Here is a 20,017-nt window from a genome sequence, read left to right as displayed (position 1 = left end):
CATGCCATCCCTCACAGAATCCAGTGATCTCTTTACAATAGACTCGAGACCCCCAAGATAGATAGCCCTAGCTGGATCATTTAGATCTTCAGAAGACTCTGTTTGGGTTGACACACTCTTCCCACTCTTCCCAGAAGCTCTACTAGTCTCTGAGCATTGCTTGTTTTTCCCGCCTAGTGCCAAACCCCCTGCGACCCTTGCTCTCGCTTTCCTGGGTGCTGGGGCTTTCTTTTTTACACACTTAACATCCAGTTTTTTTGGTACCAATGCTTGATTTTTATTTATTAATCTAGATCCTACGTTAGAGGTATCATTGCTCTTTGTAGGGCCAGCTAGGATAGAACTGGTTGACGCCAGTTCGTCCTCTTCATCTTTTTCTGGGGAACCCATGGGAAGAATCTGAGGACAGTCGTTATTTTTCTTGGAAACTATGTCCTTAGACAAATTATCTTGGATAAGGCTAGACCTGACGCAAAAAGAACTAGCGAGGGCTTATCCTTCTTTGTTAGACCGGATATTTGCCATGCAACGGTTGAGAGGCGATGGCGACTTCGGCAGCTGATCAAGCCCTTCCAGGATAAGCATATGCAGGTCTATCTAGTAAATCCAGCGCAGCTCAAGGTAATGAGGGAGGGAAAGACTCAATACTTTTCATCCGAGGTGAAAGCAAAGGAGTTTCTGTACTCAGTGTAAGCAATAAAAATCGAGGGGCGGGGGTGAAGGAAAAGAAAAAATATACTCAAAAAAAAAAAAGAAGGGAAGAGAAAAGAAAAAAAAAAAAAGGAAAAATGAGGTGGGATATAAAGATGGAATAATATGATTTTTTATTTAGTTTTTTTTATTTTTATCGCTCTTCTCTCTGTTCAAAATGCTATTATCTATTGAGCTTGTTGAAGGGGTTGGGGGTTCCGGGGGAGGGCAAGTTATTCAAGTGGTCTTGTTGTTTAAAGTATAATTGCACCACGCTCCAAGCTGCTGCACCATTCCATCAACGCACAGACCAAGGTCTGAGCGCTTCTGAGGGGAGAGGGAGAGGGAGGGGAGAGAGGGCGGGGCGGGTCACAAGGGTGGGAGAAGCAGTCACGGGTGGTGGGGGATGGGGTGGGGTAAGTTTCACAAATAAAAAATTGAGAATGGGTGGCAAAAAAATTAGGTGGTATAATCTTTACAAAATGACTAATGTTAGTAAACAATTCCAGGTACTAAGAACTAGGAGAGAATTGAAGAACAAAGATGTCAAGCCTTAATATATATTCAATCAACATAGGGGGGCTGAATGACTGGCGGAAGAGAGCAAGATTGGCAGAGTTTGTCAAATCCGAGCCTATTGATATCTTGTGTATGCAGGAAACCCATCTTCCTTGGGCAAAAAGAAAACTGTTAAGGGCCGGTGGCCTTGAGATACTATCGTGTTCCTCTCAGTCTTCAACAATAAGGGGAGTGGCAATCCTGGGTAAAACAATCCTGGGGGGGGCCAAACGCTCTAAATCGGATCCCTTGGGAAGATGGGCAATAGCGGAACTAGCTTGTGGTCTAACAGTCTGTGGGATCTACGGATCAAACCAGGATGACCCGGCAGTATTTCAAATACTGGAGGGGGAACTGTCAACTTGGCCAGAGCCTATTTTGGTTTGTGGTGATTTTAACATCTCATTAGATTTGAAAAAAAAAGTACCGTATACTGGTAGAAATCCAAAAGTCTTCAGGGCATTATTATCAATGATGCAATCACATGGCTTAATTGATATCTGGGGGACAAAATACCCGGACGATCCAGGCTTCACTTATTTCTCAAGCCCCCACCAAAAGATCTTCAAATTAGATTACTTTTTAATATCAGCGGGTGAAATTGGGAAGGTTAATATCATGAAGCTCCCTAAGGTCCTTTCGGACCATAGCCCATTGGTAATCAGATACAATTGTATAGGTGTGGCTAGAAAGAGAAGGGCCTGGACATTTAACCGAAAATTACTGGCCGATACTCTATTTGTGGAACATCTACGAATATGGGCTCGCGAGTTTTTTGACACAAATTAATATAGTGCCTCAAGGAACTCGGTCTGGGATTGCTTCAAGGCAGCATTAAGAGGGGAAGTCATCAGCTATACCTCCCAGGCAAGGAATAAACAACAGGAAGGTAGGACTAAACTCCTAGCCAACTTGGTTAGGGCAGAAGAGCAGCACTGCCTTGACCTGTCACATGGGAGAGAGGGAAGTGAGAGTCAAACCAAAATCTGCCTGATCAAAGCAGAACTACAGAAACAGATGGCAGAAAATGCATCAGTAGAGTATTGGACTTTCAGGAAGAAAATGTATGAGACAGGGGAACAGGCTGGGAGGGCACTGGCTTTAAGAATCAGGCAAGACAGTGTCAAAAATACAATAACTAGCATACATCATGAGGGACAGGATTTTACTGAATCACAAGATATTGTGGCAGTATTCGCAAAATTTTATCAGGAACTATATAGGGAAGAAACAGGGGATGTAGGGCTCGATGGCTTGGATGGTTGCCACCCGGACCCAGGTTCGAAGTTGGGCCCAGATGATGCGGCTAAATTGGAGTGTAATATAACAACTGAAGAGGTACGGGAAGCACTATCTAATCTGGCCGCAGGTAAAGCCGCTGGCCCCGATAGCATCCCCTTAGAGCTTTACAAATGCCTGTCGGTAGAAATCACCCCATTACTATTAGATCTGTTCAATGGAATCATCCCTACGGGTAAAATCCCTGAGACATGGATGGACACTAATATAGTTGTCTTTCATAAAAAGGGTAAGCCAAAAGAGAGCATTGGATCATATAGGCCGATCTCTCTCATAAACTCGGATAATAAGATATATGCAAAAATTTTAGCCACAAGGATGGGGAGGATCATCGGTGGACTGGTCTCCCCCTGGCAGCATGGGTTCATTCCGGGTCGTGGTACCACGGACCATATCAGAAGAGCTATATTGTTGTTTGGGGCCCATGCTGGGGGGGGGAGGGGAGTAGCCATGATCCTCCTCGATGCAGAAAAAGCATTCGACCGCGTCAGGTGGCAATATCTCTGGGATGTACTCTGGGAGAGAGGGTTCGGCCCTAAGATTTTGAAGGCTCTTAAGGCCATGTATTGTGACCCGGTGGCCCGTATTCAGATGATGGGACAAAGTTCGGACAGAATAATGATAAGCAGGGGTACCCGGCAGGGGTGCCCCTGTTCACCTATTCTATTCGCTTTATACATTGACCCGTTGGTTAGGCAGATATTGGGGAATAACAGCATTAAGCCCGTAATAACCAACGGGTTCGAGAGCAAAATTTTAGCATACGCCGATGACTTGGCAATCATCACCTCAGATCCTGCAGAGACTATGCGAATTTTAGTTGAGATCACTAAGCAATTTGGATATCACTCTGGGTACCGCTTAAATGAGGCTAAAACGCAGGTGATATGCTCCAAGAATATAGTAAAAATGGATCAGAGATACGTCAACTCTGCCACTTATCTTGGAGTAATTATCAATGCAGATACAGGGTCAATCGTACAAGATAATTTTAACCCACTCCTCAAAAAAATTGAGGTAGATCTAAAGCGTATGGATCTGCTGCATCTATCCCTTATAGGTAGGACAAATGTCTTAAAAATGACAATGCTACCCAAACTTCTGTATTTATATAGATCCATTCCCTATTTAATCGAGGAGGGAGTCTTAAAAAAGACAGATACTATCTTCAATAGTTTCTTGTGGCAATATGGAAAGATAAGGAGGGCAGCTAAATATATGACTCTCCCTCAGGAACATGGAGGTCTGGGAGTCCCAAATATAAGATTTTATCATTGGGCTTGCTTATTGACACAAATGTCTGTTTTATTTGAACCTACACTCAGGGAGGGACACACGCTGGATTCGACTTCTGATTTATACATCCTCCCCTCAATATACGAGCTACTAATGGGGAAGGAAGCCGTTGGTGCTTTACTAAGAAAAACTGGGCGTAGATTTTTAAAAAAAACTAGGCTCAAGGTTCCTCTTAGTGCATGGGATCTCTGGAAAAAACTACAAAAATCCCTACAGATCCCTACAGTCAACATATACACACCGCTGTGGAGGTCAGGGTTCTTTCCGAACCTGAGTGTTGATGGGGCTTGGAAAATGTGGGAACAACAGGGCATTCAGACAGTGGGGGATATATTATGCAATGGTAAGATCATGACTCTAGATGCCATCCAACAGAAATTTGATCTGCCAGGTGGCTACAGCTTCAAGTACCTTCAGATCTCGCGAGCGTTCAAGGCGGTTGTGCCGGCTTCTGCTTGGGGCGCTCGCAGCTCTATACTCGAATATCTATTGAGGGGCGGTGCGAGGATCAGGGTTATTTATCAAGAGCTAATTGAAAAGGTGCCGGATGATTTGGAGAAACACGAGGCAGCATGGGCAGCTAAGCTACAAGATCCAGATGTAGATTTAGATAAAGCGCTATCTCTGGATAAGCAGGTGTTCAGGTCCTCCAATCTTAAGGCACAACATTTTAAAACTCTTTTTAATCTGCATTATACTCCCTCTAAGTTACATGATTGGGGATAGAGGATGGATAGCAATTGCCCGAGATGCCAACAGGGCCCGGCCGACCTGCTACATATGTTCTACTCCTGTGACAAACTTACTCTAACCATAACGGAGATTGAGAAATTCTTAGAGGGGCTGCTAGGCTATAAGATCAGTCTATCCCTAACAGTTATGATTTTCGGAATTGATAGTATGTTGGGTCTTAGTAGCAGAGAAAATGAGGCTTTTATTTTTTTGGCTGTGGCGGTTTTACGGATCCTGCTTTCGGCTGCATGGAAGGATCCTTCCGTACCAACATTTTCAATGTGGCTGGCCAGGCTCTTCGCAATTCATAATATAGAATCTATGCTCTATTTACATAAGGGAAGGAAATGGCGAGAGTTTGGGTACAAAATGTGGGCCCCGCTGAATGCTTGGAGGGAGGACAGAGCATCTTAAATTCCTCGATTCAGATGGGTTAGTTGGCTATAACAATTCGGCCTTGATAGTGATTTCAAGGGGTTAGTAGGTTTAAGAGCAATGAGGTGTTAATCTTTTATCTTTTCTACATATTTATATATTTATATATTTATGTACGATGCCGCTTATCTATACTGTTTGTAGTAACGATCCTGACCTAAGTGTTGAACAGATTTGATCTCCTTTATGAATTTTGCTGTATCAATCACTGCATAACAATGTGTGTTTTTGTGTCTTTTTGTCTTTTTCTTTTATACCACTCATATTCTCAATAAAAAACAAAAAAAGAAAGGGAAGAATCTGAGGAGTGCCAGAAAGCCTGGGTGAATCTCTCTGCATGTAAATTGGATCGAGGGACAACCTCCTTTCTGCAATTTGGATCTCATGGTTTAGGAGGGATTCGGCCCTGATTATAAATGCATCCAAAGTGGCTGCAGGACTTTTGCGTTTGCTCATGGCGCGGCGCCTTGTCGCGGATAGGAAAAAAAGAAAAGATGTGACAAGAGGAGAATACTAGCGCTCCAATGTGATTAGTATAGTAGGGAAAATAACCAGCCTCTTCAGTAATTAAAACTTACCCATGGCTTATAAATTTATCAAGGGCCAAATGTCAGCGGGGTGGCCCAGTCCAGCCTCTGTCAGGCTACGACGGGCGCGGACGGGCCCAACCTTGGCCTGGGCTTCGCCCGCGCGCGTCCCGCGCTGCGGGAGTGAGCAGCCGATTTTGAGGGCCTCGGTCGCCCTGTGCGCTCGTAACTGGGTGCGCGCCACAAGGCCCCCTGGGAGTTGGAGTCCGGGGCCTCGCGTGTCACAGCGCACCACTCGCCACTCGTGTCCCCACCAGCGAGGAAGAACAAAGCCCCACAAGGTCCGGGCAGGAAGGTCACCACACTGTTCAGGTAAGGCAAAAGGAATCCTGGTAGCAATGTCCAACAGCGTCCCGGGCTGCGGGAGTGAGCAGCCGATTTTGAGGGCCTCGGTCGCCCTGTGCGCTCGTAACTGGGTGCGCGCCACAAGGCCCCCTGGGAGTTGGAGTCCGGGGCCTCGCGTGTCACAGCGCACCACTCGCCCCTCGTGCCCCCACCAGCGAGGAAGAACAAAGCCCCACAAGGTCTGGGCAGGAAGGTCACCACCGTGTTCAGGTAAGGCAAAAGGAATCCTGGTAGCAATGTCCAACAGCGCCCCCAACATTCAGAATATCACAGATTGTATCATGTCACTTTTTCAGACTATCAGACTGGGTCATGTGAACTCATTCATATTACCCACTGCTGTGCCATGTAACCATGGACGTTAAGTCACTAAAATGCCAGTGGTAGCAGAAGTGACATCACACACTCTTTGACCTTAATGACATCACAGGAAGTGATATCATATGACCTCAAATGTCCCCAGGAAGGCGTCGCATGAACTTAACCCTGAAGACATTATAATAATTGGCATCACTGAAGTTCTGTATTAACTGCATGGTTAGTATATTACACAACACAGATCAATGGACATTTTAGAAGCCAGCTATATTAGATTGTTGACCTGATCTTTGAAAGTGGTGGGATATTATACTTACCCTGAACTGTAGTGAACCAGATTCCTTCTTGTTGGCTCGGAAATGTGGGGGATTCGTCCACCAAGAAATGTTGTTGTTAAATGGGAGCTTATAGTGTATTAAACCTGCATTTCTGAAAGGGCACTTATTTATATGCAAGTACTTTCAAGGTGTGTCAAGCCAATGGAACCTGACCCTCTTAAGGAGTTCACCCCAGTGTTTTCAGAATGTGCCATATAGCCCCCCTCCCCACCACCCCTCCTTAGGTCCGAAATCACCTCCATTATGCCAGGGCCAGCATTCTGCCAGGGGTGCCCCTCATATGCCATACATGCCCCTGTATCTCACATATTACCCACAGTATCTCAGTGTAAGAATTTTGCAATTAATGCCATCACATACCTTAGGTCAAATTACACGTAGTACATCAGGGCTAGAATGTTGTCATGGATGCCCCGCCCCCAAATGCCATGGTTTTCCTCCCTTATTCCAAGACATATCTCCAATAAGCTAGTGCCATAATTTTGCCATCAGTACCTCCTATGCCAACAATTTCCCCAAGTGTGCCAGTATTTTTCAATGGGTTCCCATTATGCCAAGAGTTTCCTCCAGCATGCCAAAAGCAGTATTTTTCACACATGACTGTCATGCTATAAATTGCCTCTAGTGTACCAGTGGTAGAATTGTTCCATGGGTCCCTCTATAAGCCACAAATTACCTTCAGTATGTAAGCACCAATGGCAAACTAGCAAGCATAACATCACATTCTCACTTACATTTACTTACAACCCCTCACTCAAACTCATTATCACTCAAACTCCATCATCCATGCTCACTTGAACTAATTAATTCTTGCTCTCTCTCTATCATTCTTACTCTGAAGAAAACCTACTTGCTCCCTCACACTCACTCATTCTCTCTACTTCATTCACACTCACTCTCACTCACTCTAACTCTTACTCACTCATACTTTGTCACTCATTTGCACTCACTCTTGTCATTCATTCTGACTCACTAGTACTCACTGACTCAATCTCACTAATACTCACTACCTTTCACTGGCGGTCACACACTTTTATTCTATGTTATGACTGCGCACTACAGTGTTTGATCTTGACTTAAACTCAGTTAATGCGTGCTCCTCAGGTGTACTCCCTGCGCTGGAGTACAACTGAAATCAAAAAGGTGCACCTACACGTTATGTGTGGGTGTCTCCTGGGGCACAGCGGTGTGCTAAATTTCTGCTGTCAATAGTTATTCAAAGTTAATTAATCAACTCTTGGTAGATGTGTCTTCAAAGTATTTTAATCATACTTCTGATTCATATCCACACAATCTTTTTCAATTCATTATAAGTAATCTCAGAGTCACTAATTTGGTGTAATATACAGGAAATGTCTCATAACTCGCTTTAATGATTGAATGAGTTGATTTATTCCGGTTAGCACGTTAAGCATCGCCTAAACTCTTGTTATTCTACTTTCATTAATCTCACTTAACTGGGGTTAATTGCATTACGTTATTGTTTGTTTTAGTTTATTTCTAATTGGCGAACTTATTCTATATTGTTTATCAGCACGGATACTATGTCATGAATTTACCAAACAGAGTGTACAAACCACAGACTGTTATGAGACATTTCCTGTATATTATACCAAATTAGTGACACTGAGATTACTTATAATGTACTATGAAGTCTAGAGGTAGAATATTAGAATGTTCATTTCATTTTATTTTCCTGCAGATTTCCCTGATGAAGGCACCAAGGTGCCGAAATGCATTGGAACAGAATGGAATATTATGTTGAAAATTATGGAATGATGATTATCAATGTCGTTTTGGACCACTAGAAAATATGATCATTTAATGAATTGAAAAAGATTATGTGGATATGAATCAGAAGTATGATTAAAATACTTTGAAGACACATCTACCAAGAGTTGATTAATTAACTTTGAATAACTATTGACAGCAGAATTTTAACACACTGCTGAGCCCCAGGAGACACCCACACATATCGTGTAGGTGCACCTTTTTGGTCACACACTTTTACTCACACACACTCATGCTCACACGTACAAACACACACGCAAAACACACACTCTCTTGCACAGAAACACACTCACCCACAAGCACACACACTTCATACATTTAAAAACATTTTTAACATACAACATCTGCCACTGAAGTTCTTGTTCTAGATCCTGGTGCTCCATTTTTAATTACACTAATAGTGAATAATAAACTATTATTCACTATTAGTGTAGTAAAACATTGGCAGAAATCGAAGGTGGATCACGACTCCCATATGTGTCATTTACCATTCAGAATATCAGTTTCTATATGTAGGTAGCGTTTGCGATTCGCAAATGCCGAAATTCGGTGAATTTCGGCGTTTGCGAATCGCAAACGGCGTTTTGATATGTAGGTGCCACTTAGCAAAATAAGGAAACGCAAAAATTGCGATTCCTTATTTTGCTTATAGCATTTAAGGAATCGCAATTTTGCGATTCCTTAAATACTATGTAGGGGTGCTTTAAAAATTGCGATTTTTGCATAAGGAATCGCAAAATGTCACCTATTTCAAATAGATGGTATTTTGCGAATTCCTTCAAAAATGCATTAAAAAAAATTTGAAAATGCCATGTGGCGCATAGACATGCCCTTAGGGCATGTATGTGCGCCACATGTACTTACAGGCACACTCCAGGGGTGCAACAGGTGTCCTTTGGACACCCGGGCACCTTTGGAATTGCGATTCTCAAATTTCGATTTTCTCATAGAAAATCGCAATTTGAGAATGTATCCCCATTCATTCCTATGGGCCTCTTAGCCCATAGGAATTAATTGGACACTCATTCCTTAATTGCGATTCACAATTTGCTAATCCCAATTAAGGAATGTTAGAGGTTCGCAAAAAAATTGCGAATTTTTACCTACATTCCATTTTGCTATTTTCAAATCGCGATTCCTTAAAAATCGCTATTTGGGAATCGCAAAATGGAAATACCTACATATGCCCCTATGTCATGTGACCTCATTCAGAATTTCACATTCTGTGCCTACCATGTGATTCTATAGAATGTGCTTTCAGCTTCATGTACCTTTTGACGGCAGTCAGTTCCTTGGAAGGTTCACCACTTTCTGAACCGATCGATTGATATTTGGATGATTGAACAGTATGGCGCCTTTTGGTATACATTGAAGTGCCTTGGGTAAGCTAAGGTCATCACTATTAATTTGCAGCCCACACTATTGACTGACAGTCTCACTAACCCCTTATCATACTTACAGTCCCCAGAATTCCTGTCCAGAAGAGACCCCGATATCCTTATAGAGGGTCAAAACGTCATCTATAAGTGATAAAGGATAGTCCGGAGAACACTAGAACATATTCTAGGACCTTATGATTTGTTCAGAAACCCAAAAGGACATCCTTTAAACTCCAATAACCAACCTCTTTTAAAACCGTTACTTTAGTCTTATTCACTTGTTGGTTTTGGTCACTTCACTGGGGTCACATAAGTCACGTGTGTTGTTTCTTTATAAGTATGTAAATAGTATCAATTTACATTGGAGTTTGTGAGTGTTTAGTTTTTTATTAAGAATTTTTTACTTGCGAATAAATAGCACCCACTTTGGCTTAAGTGAGTGTTGAGAATAATCTCTGTTGGGCTGTTTCTCTCCAGTCATGTGTTTCTCTCTAGTCATCGATTGAAAGGAACTTGAAATAATGGACATTTTTTGGGGAACATATTGACTGTATTAATGGCTAACTACGAATAAATCGCTGCAAGAAATAATAAACTTGCGACACTTTAAAAACCTGAATTAAATGAGTTCCTTGTGAACAATTGTGCTGAAGCTGACAAGCTATACCCAGTTCGCATGGATGAATGGGGTGCTCTTGTGTTTTGATATGTAGAATGTGCTGTGTCATGGGATCCTAGTTACTGGTTTGTAATCGTAGATAGAAGAGTTTCACTCCTAAAAATACTGCCATAACTTTAAAATCTCCTGAGGAAACTGAATTCACTTTGTTTGTTTCTCTGTTTTGCAGGATGTCAGAAGCACCTTAAACAGGTAAGGCTGGTTTATTATCCTCCTCTCAGTATGTAAGGAGCGGGTCTTGGTAATTCAGTGAGTAAACACTATGGAGCTGACACAAAGTGGTAGCAAACTTTAAGATCCTCATAAAATCACTGTGCATCCTCAAAAAAAAACTTAAGTCCTCAGAAAATATATTTTGATTCCTCTGAAAACTTAAGTCCTTGTAATACTCCCTTGCGCCATCAGGAAACTCTCTTAAAGTTTCATAAATCCCTGCAAGCCGTCAGAAAACTCATTTGAGTCCTGAAATAATTGCTACAGAAATGAGCTGCTATCTTCACAAAACATATGTGTATCTTTAAAACTTAACTGAAGTCCTTAGAAAACTACCCTGAACATACAGAAAACACAAGCACATTAGAATAGTGGATGTATGACATTACAACGCATGCTTTTACATCGCATGCCTTTACAATGCTGTTTTTACAACGCATGCCTTTACAAAGCATTGTGCTTTGGGGCGCTGGAAAGTGAATAGTTTAATTTACTATTCCAACTCCAGTCCCCGTGGATAGTAGGGAAGGTGTTGGATAGTACGTTAAACCTATTCCCTATCCTAGAGCGCCCCCGAGCGCAATGCGTTGTAATGGTTTGCGTTGTAAAAGTTGCGTCGTAAAGGCACTGCGTGGTAAAAGTTGCGTTGTAAAGGATGTTTCCTGGGAATAGTCCCCTCAGGTTTTCTCAATTCAGAGTTGTGCAAAAACTCATTTGAAATGTCAGTCTTCAAAACATACCTCATTGTAATCCTCAGTTCTGCTCCTAGTCCTAAGGAATCTCTCTCCAGTCTGTAGTGACCTCTCTCCAGTCCGTAGCATCCTCTAGAGTCTTTAGAAGCCTCATTTCAATCCTCAAACATCTGCCCAGGTCACTGACCACTCATTCCAGGCATCACATCCTTCTTCAAGCCCTCAGAGACTTCCTTGTGTGTTTTCTGAAACCTCATTCCAATTCATTTTTTGAAAGTCTTTATCATTTTTTGGTAACAATACAGATTCAAACAATGAACATCAATGGCTCAACATCCTCAGTCACATGTTGTAGATCATTGAAAACGGGATATTTCTATTGCATCATGGTCACACCATTGGCCAGTGTTTCTGTCTACGCGCATCTCCGTTCCTGCGGACTATGAGGGGGGGCTGACTCCAGCCCTCTCAGCCACCTTCCCTCACCTGGAGAGACGGCCCCCACATCTCAACGTCCTGTGGAGTGTCTCCATTCCAGAGGGATCTATCCACTGGCCTCACTTGAAGCCATACATCTGTAGATAGGTTTCCGAACCTTTAACATGAGGTGACATACTCATATGTGATGTTTGTTTACTGGCTAGTCTTGTTAAATCATTATTATTAGACATTAATGACACCTGGTACTTTGCAGTGACGTATTTTGTTGTTTCGCTAACCATGCAATCTCCTCAAAGCCTTAACAGATACACACCCTCGGGATCACTTAACTAAATAATTCAAGATGGTGGTGGACCACATAAAATAATTGCACATGCTTTCAACACTGACTGGGTAACTGGCATTTTAAAATTCCAGTCATTTTTACAAGGAAAATGTGGGGCACCAAGGCTGAATGTGCAGAGGGCCAATGGCTGTTTTGACCCAAAAAGGTGCAGGGTAAGGAAGATCAAGGAGCGTGTGAGGGAAAAAAACTGTTCACTGCTGGCCAACATTTATCTTTGAACGAAATTTTAAATATGGAATGTGTGTGACACCTTTGGTGTGCAGCTGGCGCAATATTTCTGAGAAGCGCACAGCTTGTGCTGAGCTCTGGAGAAACGTCCAGTGGATGATGTTGTTGTGTTGCATCGTGGTGCTGAATGGTACACTCTCACTGTGTATCTCACATGCTAAGAACACATTTTGTGGGCTTTAAGCAGTTTTTAGGTCGAGCGTCAGCGAAAGACCTATTGCTTTCACTTTCCTGGGAATCTGAGACAGCATTCGGCCACGCGCCTCTGCTGTCTCAGATTTGTCCTCGAGGGCGTGCACGGCGGCGTGCACATCCCCTGCCTCCCATTCATAGCCTCTCTCAATCACACACAGCCACACTCACGCATGCGCACATACACAGCCACACGCATACACAGGCACACACACACTGCATACACACACGCACCCCCCCTTAAACAGACCCACGCGCACACAGACAGACACACGCACAGACACACTCGAACACACACAGACACACGCGCGTACACCCCCCGCACGCACATCCCCCCCTCACGCACACACACACAGTCCCCCCCACCACCACTCACAGGACAGCCTCACGCGCACACACAGCCACGCACACACCCCCCCCCCACCACCACTCACAGGCTCAACACGCGCACACACAGCCCACCTCTCCCCCACTCACCGGGTGTCTCAGGCTGCTCTCGTCCCCGCGGTGGTGGCGGCATTACACACGGACACATTCATTTTTGGTAGGCGACGGGTGATTAAACGACTTGCTCAGAATTCCAGGATGTAGAGCTGATGCACTACGCCGCATTCAACGTCTCTCTAGCACAACAAGGATTTCCTGGAAGTCCGCCTTATGTCACAGAACGTACTCGTTCTCCCATTGGGCGTCCTTTCTGTCATGTGACATTGTTCAAAACCTATCCTTAGCCCTGTTCTCGTAGGACGGGAGTTGGACGGCGAAGCAAATACATTCTGGCATGAAAGGAGAACCCTAACTCGACATAAGTTATTTTTATTTATTTTACTGTGTGTGTGTGTGTGCTTCAGTACAAAACATTGTAAGGCAACAGCAACCAGCCAAGAACTGGGGTGCCCGCCGAGGCATCTAAGCACACATCCAGTATTATAGCGCCTAATTCACCTCTCCTACCTATTTCCGCTATCTCTTCCCTCCTCACCTCATCTCTCCCGCCAACCATTTCCCCCGCAGTCTCCAAACAACACTGGCCGTTTCCTGTTTGCTCTGTTCTTGTGCGATTCCAATTGTCAGATGTCAAAAGCTGCGCAGCGTTTTTTTAATACTTATCTTCTGATAACATTGAATCCGAATTACAGGAAGAGGACGTCCAGTCTGAAAACAAAGGAAGTGCAGCCTAGTTAGGGATGGCTTCATCTAGCGAATAGCTTGCCTGCCAATAATAAGAATTCCTAATACATTCCAAGCGCGTTTCTTGTTAGTGGCTCCGGGCCTTTTAAGCACGAAAGAATGGGACCCTTTCACTAATTTTCAAGGTGACATACATTTTTTCTTCATTTTTTTCTGTGATGTTAATACTAAAGTTGTGTAATGACCTGCCATTAAAATGATACCTGGTTATAGCTGTTCCTAGGGTGCACAAACATACTTGGAGCCCGATTCAGAGATGCACAGTACAAGAGCCACAGGAATACTGCCCCCAAAATTACAATTGCCAGCCTCTGTATCATGCAATTGTGGTACAGAGGGAGAGGATGTGGCCTAATGGCTAGAGCGGTAGCCGGTCAGGGACCTCAATGTCGTGTGATTCTGGGCAAATCACTTAATCTCCTTGCGCCTGACAAAAACATTTGCCTGCCCGCGGTCGCTTTCAGTTTGCCAGACACGTGCCTTGGGAGCAGCCTGTCCAGTGGGGCAGGTAAGGCGCAGACCGCACTCTTTCTAACTTTTTAGGGGACACGTTAACTGTTAAGATGGACCGTATTACCGCAGCGTCGTACATTTTTGGGGCCCACATTGTAACATGTTGGCCTAGTGAGCATGTTTCTATGTGAATGCGTGTTGTTTGTCTGCTTCCTCCTGTTTGTTCAGATGTGATGGCCAATAAAGGCATGCATGCAGTGGATTTTTCAGTCGTTTTGCGTTTGTGGAATATCCCCAGCTGTATTTGCTTTTTGGTAAATGACTTATTTGTGGGCTTTGTTATAACTTTACACATTTTTGTATTACCGCTGAAATATCACATTTAAAGTATATATTTTAATAACAGATGGCATTAACAGATCTAAATCGAGTCGATTTAATAGCATTTGTTCTCGTTTTAGCCATAGTGCCTGTTTGGGGCTGAATACAAATTGCCTTCGCTTCTACTGTACTCACGTACATGCCTCCAGGTGGTAGACTAGCATCAGAACATTCACAGGCAGATCAGAGTTTCTGGCCCTATGTCTTCAACAGGCTTCATTTTTACCTTTGATTCTCCTCGCTATGGTGGCATCCTCACCATCTGCTGTGGTTGTGTCCACCTTGGATGGTGCGGAATGATGTCCGCCACCGTTCTCTCCATGTGCAGTTGCCTTGGAGCTTGTTCTGTCATGGTGTGAGGCATCAGCAAGTAAACCCGCAAGAGTGAGTAGATGGTTTAAAAGAGCATGCACAAAAGTACATGAAGAGCTACAGGGAGCTTTGCACATAATTCCCCGTTATGATGAGCAAGTCAAGGCACTCAGAATGAATTATAAAGCTGTGATTGATAGAGGAAATCGGAGGGGAGGAGGGAGGCCTGGTCTGACCTAGTTTTAGCGGGGTCTTTTAAGGATATGAACAAATTTTGAAGTCTCCTTTAAAGAAATGGATTCGCTGATTTTGGGGGATGTATGGGCGGTAGATTAGACACGCATTTGTAATCCTTTAAAAGGAGTGATAGATTTGGAGGTTCAGGAGGCAGAGATGACCCATAATATGGATCAAGCTATCCAGCTTAGGGCATTCATTTCAGTTAAAGAAGTGTAAGTAGCTATAACGCAGGGCATTCACCTTAAAGCTCCTGGCATGGATGGGGCTCCCCTCGACTTTTTTCAGGACAACCCTAGTTTTTGGGCACCATTGTTTAGTAACATCTTCAGAGCTTCTATCATAGGTCCTCTACCTGCGTCTTGGAAAGAGGCGATAGTGGTGCCTGTTTTTAACGAGCATTTGCAATGCATTAGGTCTCGCATTTGCGAGAGTTTTAAGCTATTGGCATTATAAATGACAATGCCTTTTCTTTATCTGTTTTGATAACAAGCGAACAAATAAAAGGCATTGTCATTTACAATGTCAATAGCTTAGCTCAAACTCTTGTCAATGCGAGACATATTTTATTTCAAAGAAGCAACCGCCATTGTACCGGGCTGCTTGGAAAGTGAAAGCACGCATGGCATGCTGAACGTTGCAGGAAAGCATTTCGTGCCTGCAGTCGGAGAAACTCATTAAAGAAAATCTTTCTTACAGTCTAAATATCTTTATTTTGCCCCAGGTTCAGGTCTTAGTTCTGCCCCTGTTGTTGGTAACTACAGACATACCGTGTAACAACAGAATAGGGCCAGTCCTCATCGGAGGCTACAAATGAAGACAGGGTGGTACTAAGGAGGGACTAACAAGCCTATCAACGAATCAGAAGCCAGCATTCACAAAGGACAATGACACAAGCCAATGAAAAATATGGGCAGAGAGTGGGTGGAGCTTCAAGTCCATACTCGACTACAGCATGCCTCTGAGAGCAGTGCATGCGCTGCCCAAGCTCAACCTAAAAATATGTGGGTGCTTGTTTGGTGCAGGTTAGTTACTGATCCAAGTTGAATCAGTACCAAAAAACAAAAAAAATCTAAATGTTTTTATTTAAATGTGGGTGTTTGGAAACAACACGGGTAGGAAGAAACATGGATTTAATGCAAAACATGGCACTGCAGGGGGACAGAAGCAGCACATAGTGCACGTGTGGTGGGGAGGAAAAAACTGACGAGAGAGCAGCATGGAGTGATTGAGGGATAAGCACATGCACAAGTAGGCAATGGGGGATTGGGGAGGTGAGGACGAGAAGCAACGGGTGAGAAATGAGGATGTGAGTAGGGAAAGCAACACAGAGGGCGGAGGGAGAAAGGAGATGCAATTGGCAAGAAAGAAACATGGAGTGGATGGGAAGAAGTACATGGGTGAAAGAGCAATGGGGGGAGTACAGGAGGGCAAGTGCAACATGGAGAGGGTGGGGAGATGCACACAAACAAGAGAGCAACACAGAGTGCGGTGGGAGAGAAGTACACAATGGAGACAGCTGGATAAAACATGCATGTTCATGGAGCACTTAACCATAAGAAAAAAGTAGTGCTTGAAAAGAATGCACTGGAGGCACAGAAGCAAGCCAATGAAAAGTGCTGGTGAAGAGGTAATGTTCCATAGGCAAGACAAACACAAGACTGACAGGATGGGACATGAATAAGAAGCAGGCGAATGAATATGACACGAAAGCCATATTGCAATTCTATTCAAATGGCCCATAGAAATTCCCTTTACATTCCCAATTTCAAACAATAACTAGCATAACTTCAACTGTACATACTTGTTTTAAATGTCCTCATGTATGAAGCCAGTAGATGTCCCTGGACCCTGTCATGAATTTACAGCTGCAGATTGTATGTCCCGCAAAGCGATGCTGGAGGTGGGAAGGACTGAGAACTGTACCTTTATTATGCCCACTGATATCTAGATATAGGTATTGAAGGCAGGTGGTAAAGACCATTAGATTACCCATTGCCCTGCTTGCTGCAGCACCACATCTTCTCAATCGATCCAAATGTCCTTGATCTTACACTAGAAGTCCTTGCCCTTGGTAGAGAAACAGCGGGCAGACAGCTTGCCAGCACATCTTAGTCTGACGAGCAGAGTAGAACAATGGTACAACACAAAACTTCATCTAAAAACGCTGTCATGTCTATTGTTGACTTAAATGGCCATGCCCTACTCGAATGGCGGATTTTAAGGAAGTTGCCATCTTAGAGCAGTTATGTTTGACATTGATGCACCAAATCTAGACTGAAGCTAAGACCACCAACAACTTTCCCTTCTCTATTACATTTTGAGTACATCAAAGCAGATCTCTGCCAACTCGGCCTTTCATCCTGTGCCTCCAAGCGACGAAAGGCCTCCTTTGATTCACCGCCAATGCGGACAACACAAAACTGTCTTTTCAGAATGGGGCAGAGCTAGCTTTACCAATCAGCTGATTCAGTTCATCTGTATACGGAGTCACCATTGACAGCTTCATTATGAAAATCAAAAGCGTTGGTTGTTGTTGACTTACGTGTTGTGTTCCCCGGCTCTACCGGTCTTTTCTGGGTTGGTTCAAAGTGGTGCCCAAGGGTTGCAACCTGAGGTTTGATTCTGGTCTTGCGTTAGAATCCCAAAAAGGTTCCAAAAGAAACTCTTGCTTTCGCCGCCCACTTTCTTGCTACATCCGAGACACAAAGCAAAGGTACCTGCATTTGTTATGTGCAAAGACATTTACTACACACACTACATACATAAATATGGCTATGTGGTCTTAACTGCTGCTAGTAGGAGTGAGATTGTGTTATAAAATGAAAGAGTGAAGAAGAGCGGAGCCTGCTGTTTCCCCGCCTGTCCCACCGCCCGGCTGCATCACACTTGGTCTCCCCGCCACCGCAGCTCTCGTCCGTCAGAGCGCGGCCTCAGCTGGGAGGAGACCACGAGTGCGAGGGACTACAGGCCCCAAGAGCCTTCGCGGCCGGAAGCCGTTATTGGGAAATCCGCGCCAGGAGGCGCATAAAGCTAAGGACATCTCCCGGTGGAGCGGGTGTGTATTTCTGATACCTGTGCTCACTGGTTGTTTCCCGGGGTCGCTGCTGGGCGTGCTGTTCCCCCGCCTGTGTCCCAGAGCTGCAGGGGGCATCTTTCGCTGCGGAGCGTAGCTTGCTGTTTCCCCGCCTGTCCCGCCGCAGCACAGTTGGTCTCCCCCACCACCGCAGCTCTCGTCCATCAGAGCGCGGCCTCAGCTGGGAGGAGACCACGAGTGCGAGGGAGTACAGGCCCCAAGAGCCCTCGCGGCCGGAAGCCGCTATTGGGAAATCCGCGCCAGGAGGCGCATAAAGCTAAGGACATCTCCCCGCGTCGCGGGACCGCGCGCGGGCCTGCGCGGGCCAAGCCCGGGCAAAGGGCGGGCCCTCTGTGGCCCTCAGAGGCCTGAGGAGACTGGACTGGGGAACGGACTATGGTTGAAAGTAAATTCCCCTTTTTTAGGTGTGCACAAGTTCATCGTGCGTAATATCAATGAGGTTTTAAGTTCCATAGTTTTCTTGCCCTGTAACCCACTAGGGTGTCAGGCTAGTTGTGCTTTTGGAGGTGTGTAATCAGGTAGATAGTAGTTAACCTAACATTGTTATTTGCCTGGCTTACACCTCAATCACGCTGTGTAACTATGTCTAATTGTAAAAACGCCACCAAAGGCCCTGGAGTATCTACACTCGACAATTACCTAGTAAAAATGGTCTCTAAGATTAATAGTGATCGGAGAGCGTCTCTAGGGAAATCTGGTTCCCCGGGGCATTTGCTCCCCAGCTCCCTCTCCGATACAATAGTGACCCCCCTCGAGGCTAATGACCTAGGAAGCAGGAGAATGGTAGTGATAGATGCCCAGGTACACCCACCCCCATCAGAACTTATTTCTGATATTGTTGCTAGTCCTGTAGGTTCACCCGGACCTGATGAGAACCGCTCCAAATTAGTAAGAGTAGTCAGGGCCTGTAGGAAAGTGCCAATTAAACAAAGTGGTGGGAGGCCAAGAAAGGTTTTGGAGAGTAAGTTTTCCCCTCGCAAAAATAAAGGCAAACACGGGGGACCTAAATCGCCGCAAATTGCTGTAGGCTGTAGTATTAACATGGAACAATTTGAACTCTTACTGGGTACTCTTGAGGCTAAACTAGAGACAAAATGGTAGAAATCATTACCCCACTGCTGCACAAAATAGATGCACTCGACTCAGAAGTTGATAGCCTGATGGCTCTTGTTAAAACTCAGCCTTTTCCAGTTGAAGTGGGTAGGTCTGCAGACAAAGCCCCCGTTGTGGGACAGGATCAGGTTGGAAATAGCCCTGTACATTTTTTGCAACGAGTAGAAATTCTCCCTAAAGAGAGGCCCACACAAATTAAGACACCCATAGGTAATCAAGGGCCCTCTGGTTACAAAAAACCTGGTCCCATTGCTACAAAGTCAAATGATAGCCAAAATCTTAGAATCGACCTCTCCCCTGAGGCTGCGCCTTTTGTGTGTATACTTTCAGGGGTTCATGAACTTAAACAAGGGAAAACTGAAGGCTATCAAGAGTTAAAAAACAAAGTAGCCTTTTGGCTTTCCAAGAATAGACCCCTACCTCCTACTATAGATGGCCGAATCCTAAATGTTCGAAGGGTGGGGTGGCTCGGCCACTGAACTAAAGATATATCAGGTGATCTGGTCATCGTCAACTTTAGGAGTACCCACGTAATTCCATTCCTTAGAGGCTGGCGTCCACAAGGTGGTGATGGCCCGAGTGTAACGTGGGAACTCTCTGACTTTTATCCTAAAGCCCGCCCCAGTCCTAATGCGACACCTTTGCTATCCAGGCCTAACAATATCCCTCCCCGG

The 20,017-nt window shown here is 44.5% G+C and overlaps 1 protein-coding gene across 1 annotated transcript in view; it reads left to right on the top strand.

The window, feature by feature from the left end:
• LOC144754212 (E3 ubiquitin-protein ligase TRIM11-like) overlaps window positions 1–20,017 on the top strand; it is a 154,703-nt gene that overhangs the window by 106,997 nt on the left and 27,689 nt on the right. Inside the window, exon 4 of the mRNA XM_078641798.1 lies at window positions 10,617–10,639. Within this exon, the coding sequence (XP_078497924.1) occupies window positions 10,617–10,639 (23 nt within the window). The remainder of the gene's footprint in view (window positions 1–10,616; window positions 10,640–20,017) is intronic.

Source organism: Lissotriton helveticus, chromosome 5_1 (assembly GCF_964261635.1).
Source record: "Lissotriton helveticus chromosome 5_1, aLisHel1.1, whole genome shotgun sequence".
Taxonomy (NCBI): domain Eukaryota; kingdom Metazoa; phylum Chordata; class Amphibia; order Caudata; family Salamandridae; genus Lissotriton; species Lissotriton helveticus.
This window is presented reverse-complemented; position numbering and strand designations above follow the sequence as displayed.